Raw genomic sequence first — 12,291 nt, 5'->3', positions numbered from 1 at the left:
AGAGATGATACTGCAGGAACAGCAGGCTACCCAAAACAAGGAGGAGAACTGGAAGCATGTTACCTCCAGGAGGAGAAAACCAGTTCCAGTCGCTCCAATTCCAATGGAGTTAAGTAACCGTTTTGAGCCTCTCTCCACAGGTGATACAGCAGAGATAATTGGGGCTGATACCTCCCAGGGATTGCATCTGAAAGAGAGTCCTCACGGTTTAGAAGGCATGGGATGCGCAGTCCTAGGGATGGGAGTTCTATGACCACCACCCCTAAGAGAAAAAGAAGAGTGGTGGTGGTCGGGGACTCCCTCCTAAGAGGGACGGAGGCATCCATCTGCCACCCGGACCTAGAATCCTGGCAAGTTTGCTGCTTGCCTGGAGCTAGAATTCAGGATATTACAGAGGCACTGCCAAAAATTCTTCAACCGGTAGACTATTACCCCTTCCTCCTACTTCATGTAGGAACCAACGATACAGCCAAGAACAACTTTGATGAGATCAAGGCAGACTACGTAACCCTTGGGAGAAAGATCAAGGAATACGGAGCACAGGTGGTCTTCTCGTCTATCCTCCCTGTGGAAGGAAGGGGTCCGCAGAGGGATCGTCAAATCACAGAGGTAAATGCGTGGTTGCGTAGGTGGTGTAGCAGGGAAGGATTTGGTTTTTTTGACCATGGGATTCTGTTTTGTGAACAGGGATTGCTGAGAAGAGACAGGATCCTCCCTCACTAAAAGAGGAAAGAGCATCTTTGAGGGCAGGCTTGCAAACCTAGTGAGGAGGGCTTTAAACTAGGTTTGTTGGGGAAAGGTGACACAAGCCCAGAGGTAAGTGGGGAAGGAGGAGGGAACAATCAAGTGGGTTTCCTGGGTGAAGAGGAAAAAGTGGGCCAATCGGCCCCTTCTCTAAGATGCTTGTACACTAATGCCAGAAGCCCAGGGAACAAACAGGAAGAATTAGAGGCCCTGGCACAGTCACACAAATATGAGGTGGCTGGAAAAACGGAGACTTTGTGGGATGATTTGCATAACTGGAGCACGGTCATGGACGGTTATAAATTGTTTAGGAAGGACAGACAGGGGAGAAAAGGAGGAGGAGTTGCGCTCTACATGAGGGAGCGGTATGATTGCTCAGAGCTCCAGTATGAGAAGGAGAAAATCCAGTTGAATGTCTTTGGGTTAAGCTTAGAGGTGGAAGTAACAGAGGTGATGTTGTAGTTGGTGTCTGTTACAGGCCGCCAGATCAGGAAGAGGAGATAGATGAGGCTTTCTTCAGACAGCTTAGTGAAGCTTCCAAATCACAGGCCCCGGTTCCCATGGGAGACTTTAATCATCCAGACATTTGTTGGGAGACCAATACAGTAGCACACAGACAATCCAGGAAGTTTTTGGAAACTATTGGGGATAACTTCTTGGTACAAATGCTGAAGGAACTGACCAGGGACTGTGCGCAACTTGACCTGTTGCTCACAAACAGGGAAGAACTAGTAGAAGAAATAGAAGTGGGGGCGAACCTGGGCTGCAGCGACCATGAGATCGTAGATTTCAGGATCTGGACGAAAGGAAGAAGGGTGAGCAGTAACATACAGACCCTTGATTTCAGAAGAGCAGACTTCGACTCCCTAAGAGACTGGATGAGCAGGATCCCTTGGGAAACAAAGGTGAAGGGGAAAAGAGTTGGAGAACTGGAACCAATTTTAAAGAAGTCTTACTGAAGGCACAGGAACAAACAATCCCGCTGCGTAGTAAGAAATGCAAACATGGTAGGCAACCAGCTTGGCTTAACAGGGAAATCCTTAGTCAGCTTAAATTCAGACAGGATGCATATAAGAAATGGAAATGAGGACAGTTGACTAAGAAGGAGTATAAACATATGGCTGGAGAATGCCAGGCAGTAATCAGGAAAGCGAAAGGACAATTGGAACGGCAGCTGGCAAGGGATGTGAAGAGTAACAAGAAGGGTTTCTACAGGCATGTGAATGATAAACGGGTTATCAGAGAAGGTGTGGGGCCATTACTGGATGAGGGAGGTAACCTAGCGACAGATGATGCGGGAAAAGCTGAAGTACTCAATGCTTTTTTTGCCTCAGTCTTCACAGTCAAAGTCAACTTCCCAATGATGGTCCTAGATGATGCAGTACGGAAAGGTGGAGGGAACAAGTTCTGAGCTATCTAGAAAACCTAGATGTGCACAAGTCCATGGGTCTGGTTTTAATGCACCCCAGGGTACTGAGGGAATTGGCAGAGGTCATTGCTGAACCTTTGGCCATTATCCTTGAAGACTCTTAGAAATCGGGGGAAATACCGGATGACTGGAAGAAGGCAAACGTAGTGCCCATCTTTAAAAAAGGAAAGAAGGACAATCCAGGGAACTATAGACCTGTCAGCCTTACCTCAATCCCTGGGAAAATAATGGAGGGAATCCTCAAGGAATCCATTTTGAAGCACTTGGAAGAGGGGAAAGTGATGAAAAGTAGCCAACATGGATTCACCAGGGGCAAGTCCTGCCTCACCAATCTGATCAGCTTCTATGACAACGTAACAAGCTCTGTGGACATCAGGAAGTCAGTGGATGTGATATACCTTGACTTCAGCAAGGCTTCTGATACCATCTCCCACAACATTCTTGTCCATAAGTTAAGGAAATATGGATTGGATCCTTGGACTATAAGATGGATAGAAAGCTGGCTTGATGGTCGGGCCCAACGGGTAGTGGTCAATGGCTCAACAGCTGGATGGTGGCCTGTTTCAAGCGGAGTGCTGCAAGGCTCAGTTCTGGGGCCGGTGTTATTCAACATCTTTATTAATGACCTGGATGAGGGACTGGGTTGCACCCTCAGCAAGTTTGCAGATGACACAAAACTAGGGGGAGAGGTAGATACGTTGGAGGGTAGAGAGAGAATCCAGAGGGACCTGGATAAATTGGAGGACTGGGCCAAAAGATATCTGATGCGGTTCAATAAGGAGAAGTGTAGAGTCCTGCACATGGAGCAGAAGAATCCCAAACATTGTTACAGGCTGGGGACCGACTGGCTCAGCAGCAGTACGATGGAAAGGGACCTAGGGATTATAGGGGATGAAAGGCTGTATATGAGTAAACAGTGTGCCCTTGTAGCCAAGAAAGCTAACGGCATACTGGGGTGCATTAGGAGGAGCATTTCGAGCAGATCTAGGGAAGTAGTTATTCCTCTTTATTCGGCACTGGTGAGGCCACATCTGGAATGTTGTGTCCAGTTTTGGGCCCCCCAGTATAAAAAGGATGTGGATTTGCTAGAGCAGGTTCAGCGAAGGGCAACAAAAATGATTAAGGGTCTGGAGCACAAGACCTATGAGGATAGGCTGAGGGATTTGGGCTTGTTTAGTTTACAGAAGAGAAGACTTAGAGGTGATTTAATAGCAGCCTTCAACTTCCTGAAGGGGAGCTCTAAAGAGGAGGGTGAGAAACTGTTCTCAGTGGTGTCAGATGGCAGAACAAGGAGTAGTGGTCAGAAGTTGAAGAGGGAAAGGTGTAGGTTAGATATTAGGAAAAACTTCTTCACCAGGCGGGTGGTGAAGCATTGGAATACGTTGCCTAGAGAGGTGGTGGATTCTCCATCCCTTGAGGTTTTTAAGTCCCAGCTGGACAAGGTCCTGGCTGGGATGACTTAGTAGGGGTTGATCCTGCTTGAAGCAGGGGGCTGGACTAGATGACCTCCTGAGGTCCCTTCCAGCCTTATGATTCTATGATTCTAAGCGCTTTCATGGGACAAACTCACTTCTTCGTATCTTATGTGCTTATGCCAAGAGCAAAACAAAATAGTGAACTTATACAAGAACAACAACAAGTCCTGTGGCACCTTATAGACTAACAGGTATTTTGAAGCATAAGCTTTCATGGGCAAAGACCCACTTCATCAGATGCATGAGTTTTGTTGTTCTCAAAGATACAGACTAACAAGGCTACCTCTCTGATACTTATGTATACAAGCTCTGCCAAATGTTTGGAATTATCCAGTAAATGTAGATATAAATGTTTCCTATAGGGCTCGTCTACACTAGCCCTCTCCTTGCTGGCTGGGTGTGTCCTCTTTTATAACAATGGCTATGTCTGGGGTACGCAACCTGCAGCTCCAGAATTGCACGTGGCTCTTTAAGGAGCCACTTGCAGCTCCGAGTGCTGCTGCCACTGACGCCACATGTGGCTCTGGAGGCTGCTGCTGCTTCATTTTTGTTTAAGCTGTGGTAGCCTCTGGAGCTGCTGAGCAATGAACAGTGGTGAGGGGAAGACGGCAGGGCAGGGAGCCCTGGAAGACAAAACCAGCAGGGCTCCACGTGGAGGAAGTTAGCCTGCAGGAGAACTGGGGGGAGCGGCATCTGAGCCTGCCCTGTCAGATGGGGGGGCTTGGGGCTGAAGGGGTTAAACCTGGAATGGGGGTGGGGGTTTAGGGCTCAGAGGGGTTAAACTGTAGATGGGGGGGCGGTTTAGGGCCAAGAGGGATTAAGCCTGAGGATGGGCAGTGGGTTTGCGGGACAGGGGGTAAAGCTGGTAGATGGGGTAACAACTTTCTAACTGGTAAAAAAAATCAGTGTGTGTGCACTGTTCTTAAAATAGAGGCTACAAAAAGTACAGATTGACTTTATTATTTTAAGATATTTATTAAGGACTGTCTAGTATTCATGTGCATTGCGGCTATGCAAGTATTTATTTTGTAACTGAATTTGAAAAAATGGCTTGTTGCTATTTCGGTTGCAGATCCCTGAGCTATGTGATCCCTGATTGCTAGTGAGGCTCTGCTCAGTCTGGAAATTTGCATTCACACAAACATTAACTTGTTTCTGTCTTAAAGAGATAGGATCCATTTCTACTGGCCTAGCAGGCTCACAGTTCCTCTGTCCTTCCACCTCCAATTTCTGTTTCCATGTGGAATCAGAGGTGGAGTCCAGTAAGAGAATACAAGTGTTCAAAGTGTTGGAGACTGCCTTCCATCCTCCGCATTCTAGAGAGATGAAGCACAGCTGTTCCGCTCCACATACTTAGCCACACAATTTTCCCTCCGAAGCTGAGACACAATCTGTCCACTTAAAAAAAAATTAGCCTAGAGCCATTTTGGTCCCAACAGCACCGAGTTCCCAGCAAGCTGGTTACACACAGCCACTTGGTTATTACAGGTATCAGAGGGGTAGTCAACTTAGTCTGTATCTTCAAAAACAACAAGGAGTCCTGTAGCACCTTATAAACTTACTGATATTTTGGAGCATAAGCTTTCATGGGCAAAGACCTGCTTCATCAGATGCATGTGTGGGTTCAGAGGGGGGTCTGAATATAGGAGTTCATGAAATGGAGGGAGTCCCAGTCAAGAGCGGTGCCAGAGTTGGCAAGATCAGCTGAGTCACAGAGGATGTGTCCAATTACCAGCAGCTAATGTGGAGTTGTGAATACCAAGAGGGGAGAAACCAGATCAATTCAGACAAGGAGGATTTGGCCCATTATCTGTAGCTAATGTGGAGGTGTGAACATCAAGAGAGGAGAAACTGCTTTTGTACTTGGCCAGCCACTCCCAGTCTCTGTTCAAATCCTTGGTTGATGGTATCAAATCTGCAAATGAATTGCAGTTCTGCAGTTTCTCTTTGGAGTCTGTTTTTGAAGCTTTTTTGTTGCAGGATGGCTACTTTTGAAGTGTCACTGAGTGTCCAGAGACCTTGAAAGTGTTCTCCTACAGGTTTTTGTATGTTACCATTCCTGATACTTGATTTGTGTCCATTTATTCTTTTATGTAGAGACCGTTAAGTTTGGCCAGTGTATATTGCAGTGGGGGATTGCTGGCACATGATCGTATATATTAGTAGATGTGCAGGTGAATGAGTCCCTGATGGTGTGGCTGACGTGGTTAGGCCCTCCATCACTCCCTCTAGGAGGTACAAAGCTAGGACCCTTCTCTTTCTGGGCTTCAGCTACATCCAGATCCAACTCTGGGACAACTGCACTATCCCTAGTCACTATATGCTGAGAGGTACTTTCCTTAGACAAAACAAAAAAGCAGTCATGTAGCACTTTAAAGACTAACAGAAAAAGGTATTAGGTGATGAGCTTTCAGGGGACAGACCCACTTCTTCAGATCATAGCCATACCAGAACAGACTCAATATATAAAGCACAGAGGTCCAAAAATTGTTAACAATTTATCTGATTTGTCAACCTTGATATCAAGGTTGGCAAATCAGAAGAGCAGAGGGGCAACAGGAGGGAAGTGTGGGATAGGAAATTAAGAGTTAGATAAAACAAACATCAAAGTATGAAAAGAGTCCTTATAATGGGCCAGGTAATTGCTGTCCTGGTTCAACCCACGTGTTAATGTGCTGAATTTGAAGATAAATAACAGTTCTGAGCATTCCCTCTGTAAACAGTTGTTGACGTCCCTTTTCAGCGGAACACAAAGTTTCAGGTCATTAACAGAATGGCCCACTCCATTAAAGTGCTGGCTGACAGGTTTGTGTTAGGGGTTTTTTGATGTCTGTTTTGTGTCCATTCATTCTTTGTCAAAGAGTGTTTGCAGTCTGTCCCATATACATGGTGTGTGGGCATTGCTGGCACATGATGACATATATGATGTTAGTTAAGGAACAGGAGAATGTCACCATGATTCTGTGAATAAAATGGTTAGGTCCAGTGATGGTATCTCCAGAATAGGTATGTGGACAAAGTTGGCAATGGGGCTTGTTGCAAGGAAAAGTTCCAGGGTTAGTATTTATGGTGCTATAGCCTGTGGTTGCTAGTGAGAATCCTCATAAGGTTCCCAGTCAGAGAAGCGGGTGGCCGGGCTGGCTCTCTCAAAAAGGTTGTGAGGTTGTCTATAGGAGAGAACAGACCTGTTACCTAGGGCCTTTTGGAGTGCAGCATCCTGATTTAGGATAGGTGGTAGGTCTTTAATGATGCGTTGCAGGGTTTTGAGTTGGGGGCTGTAGGTAATGACCAGTGGTGTTCTGTTACTGGCTTTTTAGGGCCTGTCATGAAGTAGTTGGCTTCTGGGTATTCATCTGGCCCCATCAATTTTGGTTTTTACTTCTCCTGGTGGGTAATTCAGGTTTATGAATGTTTGGCAGAGATCTTGTAGTTTTTGGTCTCTGTCAGTAGGATCAGAGCAGATACGACTGTACCTTAGGGCTTGACTGTAGATGATGGATTGTGTTGTATGTGCAGGATCGAAGCTAGAAGCATGTAGGTAAGTATAACAGTCAGTGGGTTTTTGGTAGAGTGTGGTACTGATCAGGCCATCACTGATTTGTACTGTAATGTCCCGGAAATGTCTCTCTCATGTGGAGTGGTCAAGGCATAAGTTGATGGTGGGGTGTAGATTGTTAAAGTCTCTGTGGAATTCTTCTAGAGTCTCTTTACGATGGGTCCAAATGATAAAAGATGTCATCGATGTATCGTAAGTATGGACAAAGGACCTGCTTCCTCTACCAGCGTGCTGCTGCCCAACACTGACAGACAATCACACACATTCTCTCTGTCCCAGCACTCATGGCTGGATTCAGAAACACACCTGGAATGTGAAGTATCGGAGGGGTAGCCGTGTTAGTCTGGATTTGTAACAGCAACGAAGGGTCCTGTGGCACCTTATAGACTAACAGAAAAGTTTTGAGCATGAGCTTTCGTGAGCACAGACTCACTTCATCAGATGCTGGTCTTGGAAATCTGCAGGGCCAGGTATAAATAAGCCAGAGCAAGGGTCGGGATAACAAGGTTAGCTCAGTCAGCAAGGGTGAGGCTTACCACCAGCAGTTGATCTGGAGGTGTGAACACCAATCTTTTCTCACCCACACCTTGCCACTCCCAGCAGACAAACTACTAATCTTTCCAAACAATGGCTGACGAGGCTGTGTTTTTTTAAACAAATCACTCTCCTCTCCTTTAGGAATACTTTCAAAAGCTTCACTAGCCAACAATTCCTGGCTAACAAAAACCTTACCCTTTTCCTCAGTTAGGATTTTAACCTGATTCTCAACTTCAATCTGCTTCAAAGTGACCTTTTCCTGGTTACTGAGATCTTCCTGTCCTAGTCTAATTCCAGACTCCCTTCTGACACAGCAGACTCACATGCAGGATTCTCACACACAGAGAAACTTTCCCCTTGGCCACAGCAATGGTGGTTAGGTACAGAGAACTGCTCAGAGTTACACACACCCTTTTACAACCCCGCCCCCCCCCCCGGTTAGGTAATGCAGAAGAGTTACATACAAAGAACCCCACAATACGCACACTCAAGATGCGCAAATCTCAGGTTAATGCAACAGATTCTTCCAGCCCCCAAAGGGACCAGCCACATCCTCAGGTCAAGATATACTTAGATCTTATTCAAAACACCACGCTGTGCCAATCTATTACAATCTTAAATGCAAAGGTTTATTAACAAAGAAAGAAAGAACAGGGTGAGAGAGAAAAATTGTTAAAGTGGTACATTATGCACATCAGTTAAAGCTATTGACACAGGCCAGCAGCGTTATATGCTGATTTCTTGAAAGTCTCCATGAGTATACCTCATGAGGGATGGGACCCCAGTTCAAATAGGTTTAGTTCATGAGGACTGAAGACCAAAGACCGTCACTGCCAGGGCTATCTTTATAGCTTGCCATGTGGAGGGAAAAATTCCCTTCTTCTTCCATAGGCAATGGAGGGTCACCTGACCAGGTGGCCTGCTGTGGCACTCTGTCATTGGCTGCATCCCAGATGACAAGTCCCGAATTCCTGAGATGTGTATTTGACATCTGAGACTTTGTCCATCCTGGCTGGGAGGAGACCACACCTCCCATTGTGAATCCTTAGCTCTAAAGCATTTATAATATAGATATACAGCCAATATCTAGAACTTGACATACAAACATGGCACAGACACACAAGTAGCATAAACAGATTCAGGACATTATAAGTTTTCATTAGACACCTCACTTGGCCCATCTGGCACATGATTTGGTGCGAACCTAGTACAATCATCACAAATAGTTTCATAAATTATTTTAAAAACCCATTAACATCACAGGCTGGAACTGACTTCATCAGTGGGTTCCAGCCTATGAAAGCTTATGCCCAAATAAAGAAAAATAGAAGAGACAAATAGTTAGAAAGAAAGCTGATTTGAGAGGGGGTGAAAAAAGAAACAAAAAAAAATACTCAAGTTCATGGGACTAGAGTATGAGCAATCCCCAGAAGGGCACCAATACACTAAAATTCAGATGGGGGAGGAGGAGAAATGCAGGATAAAACAAGCTGGAAGACTTATCAGTCAGAGAAGCAAAGGATTATAAACATTCTCAGAAGAAAGATGTCTATTCAGAAAGGCCAAACTTCAGACACACTAATAAGAACCTATAAATTCTCAAGCAGTTTTCATACACCATGCTCTAATTAAAAGGCCAAGACAATGACGGAGTAAATCATAGTAAACGACTAATGAACTAACCTGTTATATCCCTGAAAAAAATTGGGTGGGGTCCTGGGAATCTGTATAAAACTTCCAAGTAGGAAGACTTTAGGGAAACATGTACAAAGCCCAAAAGGCATTTCCCCTCTTAAAAATCTTATTTTTCCCCCTTGCCAAAAATACTAGGGTCTTCTCTCCTTCTCTTTCCCTTTCTTTTTGTGCTTGTCTGTAAATAGGGGTAAAGAGAGAAAGACTACATCAGATATGATAGATTTGCATTTTGTTCAACAGCTAGTAAAGGCTGGTGATAATTCTGGTGTTCCAAGACTAAATTCTGAAGACGTGCTAGACTCAGAGAAAGCATCATTTCTCATGTTCACAAGTTTCAGAAAATAAAGAAGCTGGGGGGGTGGGGGAGACATAATTCAGTGGTTAGGGCCCTGGCCTTTTAAACCTAGGGTTGAGAGTTTAATCCTTGAGGGGGCCTTTCAAGGTTCTGAGGCAGGTTAGATTTAAAACAAACAAGCAAAACAAAAAAAAACACCCTCTCAGGGACAGTAACAGGTGCTGCTGTGAGGACTTGATGACTGGAAGGTCCCATCCAATTCTATGAGATATGTAAGAGAGGCTCTAGTAACACTGCAGACTGGAAGGACATGCATCATAACGTTTGTTTGTTTGGTGTTCTCCATAATATATCTCTGAAGTTACATCAACTAGAATAAACATTACAAATATAATCAATCTTCATGTTCCTAATTTAAAAAACAAAAACAAAAAACACAAGATAAACCGTCCAAGATTCCTTTCTCCCTTTCCTTTTGGTCATGTTTTCATTTAAGCAACTATCAAATGAACAAACCACATTACAAGTATCCATATGTTTTCAGGCTTAAAATGATTCCTTGCATTCTTTAAACAGCATTGGATATAATCACTTTCACTTATTCTCTAAAATTTTAATGAACATCCATTCCAAACACCACCACTTATTTACAATGCATTTTTATAGTATTTCTAGGTTTCCTTATTTTGTGCAAGTTTATCGGGGTTATTCTTTGGTTTTATTTAGTTTTCAAGTAGGAAACAGTTCTGTTTTTAAGTGTGTTTAAGTTTTCATTGAAATGATGTTCAGTATGTAAGCAAAAGGAGAATCAGACCTCAAGTTTCTAGTATGGATCTCCTTGCATCTGCCCCCTGAACTTTCAGAATAACGTGACATTGTATCTTGCCTCAAGAACTGGTCTGCTCTTACCTTAATCATCTGAGAGAGATCACCTGCGTCTGCCAGTTCCAGGACAATATTCAGTTCATTGTCTTCAATAAAAGAATCCAAATACTTAATTATATTGGGGTGGTTCAGTTGCTGCAAAAAGAAAGAGCAAAAGACAGTGCAAAGTGAATATATATTACATGAAAGGTGCTTAACGACTCAAAAATACACTGCCCATCAGCATTCATTCCCCTAATTGTTTGACAGAAGTGTCCTTAACAAAAACACAAGGCTATAGTATTTGCTGCATGTCCATATACAAAGGAGGATGGATAGTATAAAACAATTCAATTTATATCTCACATATGTACCAGGCAAATGAGAAAGCCAAGCAGTCTTTTGTAAGGAACAATTAATCCCACAGTTGAGGTTAAATGCTCTTTTTTTGTTGTAGGTTCAAATAAACATCATGGTCTTGGGCTGAGCTGCAATTAATGGGCTTTCACATTTTTTAAAAATTAATACCAAGTCTGACCACCTACTAATATATTTGTTATAGTAGAACTTCAAGACCCCATTCAGGATCAGTGTACAATCTCACCAGATGCTTTACAAACATACAGGCAGACTGTGAGCTACTCCCCACCTCCCTTCAAAATAAAAAGGGCAAGGGAAGAACTACAACATACAGAGTGCATACTGTTTGGTTGGTCTGACTTCTTCTTTAAAAGCTGTACTTAAGGTTAAATCCTGGTTAATATAAAAAGCAAAACCTGAACGATGCCTTCATCAGGTCAATATTTTTGCATTTCATTGCAGCTTTTTGCTATTGATTTACAATTAATATTACAAATACTAGAAAACTTGCCTTTTTCTAATGTTTGTTGTATTTCATTTTACCCCTGCTTTATTCTATTTGTTTAAAAAAATATTTAACTCTTGCCTATAATTTTAGTGTATTTAACTCATATATACATACAGATGCATTTCTATTTAATAACTGTTTTAACGTTTATTTTCTTAATGTACAGTTCTTTAACAGAAACAATAATAAAACAACTGAAGACGTAAACAATTATTATTTAGTTCAGGAGGGGCAAAAAGAGCAAATCGGATCTTATTTCAGACCTTTTTTGCCTCTCTTGGGTCTTGAAATAAAAAAACAGTCCAATAGCACTTTAAAAACTAAGAAAATAATTTATTAGCTGATGAGCTTTCATGGGACAGACCCACTTCTTCAGACCATAGCCATACCACAACAGACACATCTAATAAATTATTTTGGTAGTCTTTAAAGTGCTACTAGACTGCATTTTCGTTCTGATAGAATATAGACTAACACGGCTATCTCTCTGTTCCTAGGGAAATAAATGTTGAACTCTTTAGTCCAGCATTTTCTGGTCTGGCAACATTCATAATCTGGCACGATTTTAGTTGGTGGGATGTTCAATTATCATAGGTATGATCAAGTTTCCCATGGTCCCAAAAGTTTATCTACAGCCACCACTCCTGGCTCTCAGTGTTCTGTGCTGTTATTTAGCCGTAATTTACCCCTAAATCTCTCCTAAGAGACCAGTAAGCAGTGGTAGTATTGGTAATGCTGCTAGACAATATTGACCTGCTGTAGTTCAGCAAATTCTCTCATCTGGCACCAGTCAGGTTCCGAGGATACCAGATTAGAGAGGTTCAACCT

The 12,291-nt window shown here is 43.3% G+C and overlaps 1 protein-coding gene across 2 annotated transcripts in view; it reads right to left on the bottom strand.

Annotated features, from left to right (window-relative positions):
* The window catches only part of NEK6 (NIMA related kinase 6), a 141,906-nt gene that overhangs the window by 41,348 nt on the left and 88,267 nt on the right, over nucleotides 1–12,291 (bottom strand). For both annotated transcript variants that reach the window (XM_075015495.1, XM_075015496.1), the window contains exon 6: nucleotides 10,641–10,751. In XM_075015495.1, the coding sequence (XP_074871596.1) occupies nucleotides 10,641–10,751 (111 nt within the window). The remainder of the gene's footprint in view (nucleotides 1–10,640; nucleotides 10,752–12,291) is intronic.

Source organism: Carettochelys insculpta, chromosome 21 (genome assembly GCF_033958435.1).
Source record: "Carettochelys insculpta isolate YL-2023 chromosome 21, ASM3395843v1, whole genome shotgun sequence".
In the NCBI taxonomy this organism is placed as follows: domain Eukaryota; kingdom Metazoa; phylum Chordata; order Testudines; family Carettochelyidae; genus Carettochelys; species Carettochelys insculpta.
The sequence above is the reverse complement of the archived record's forward strand: the minus strand, read 5'-3'. Positions and strand labels throughout refer to the sequence as shown.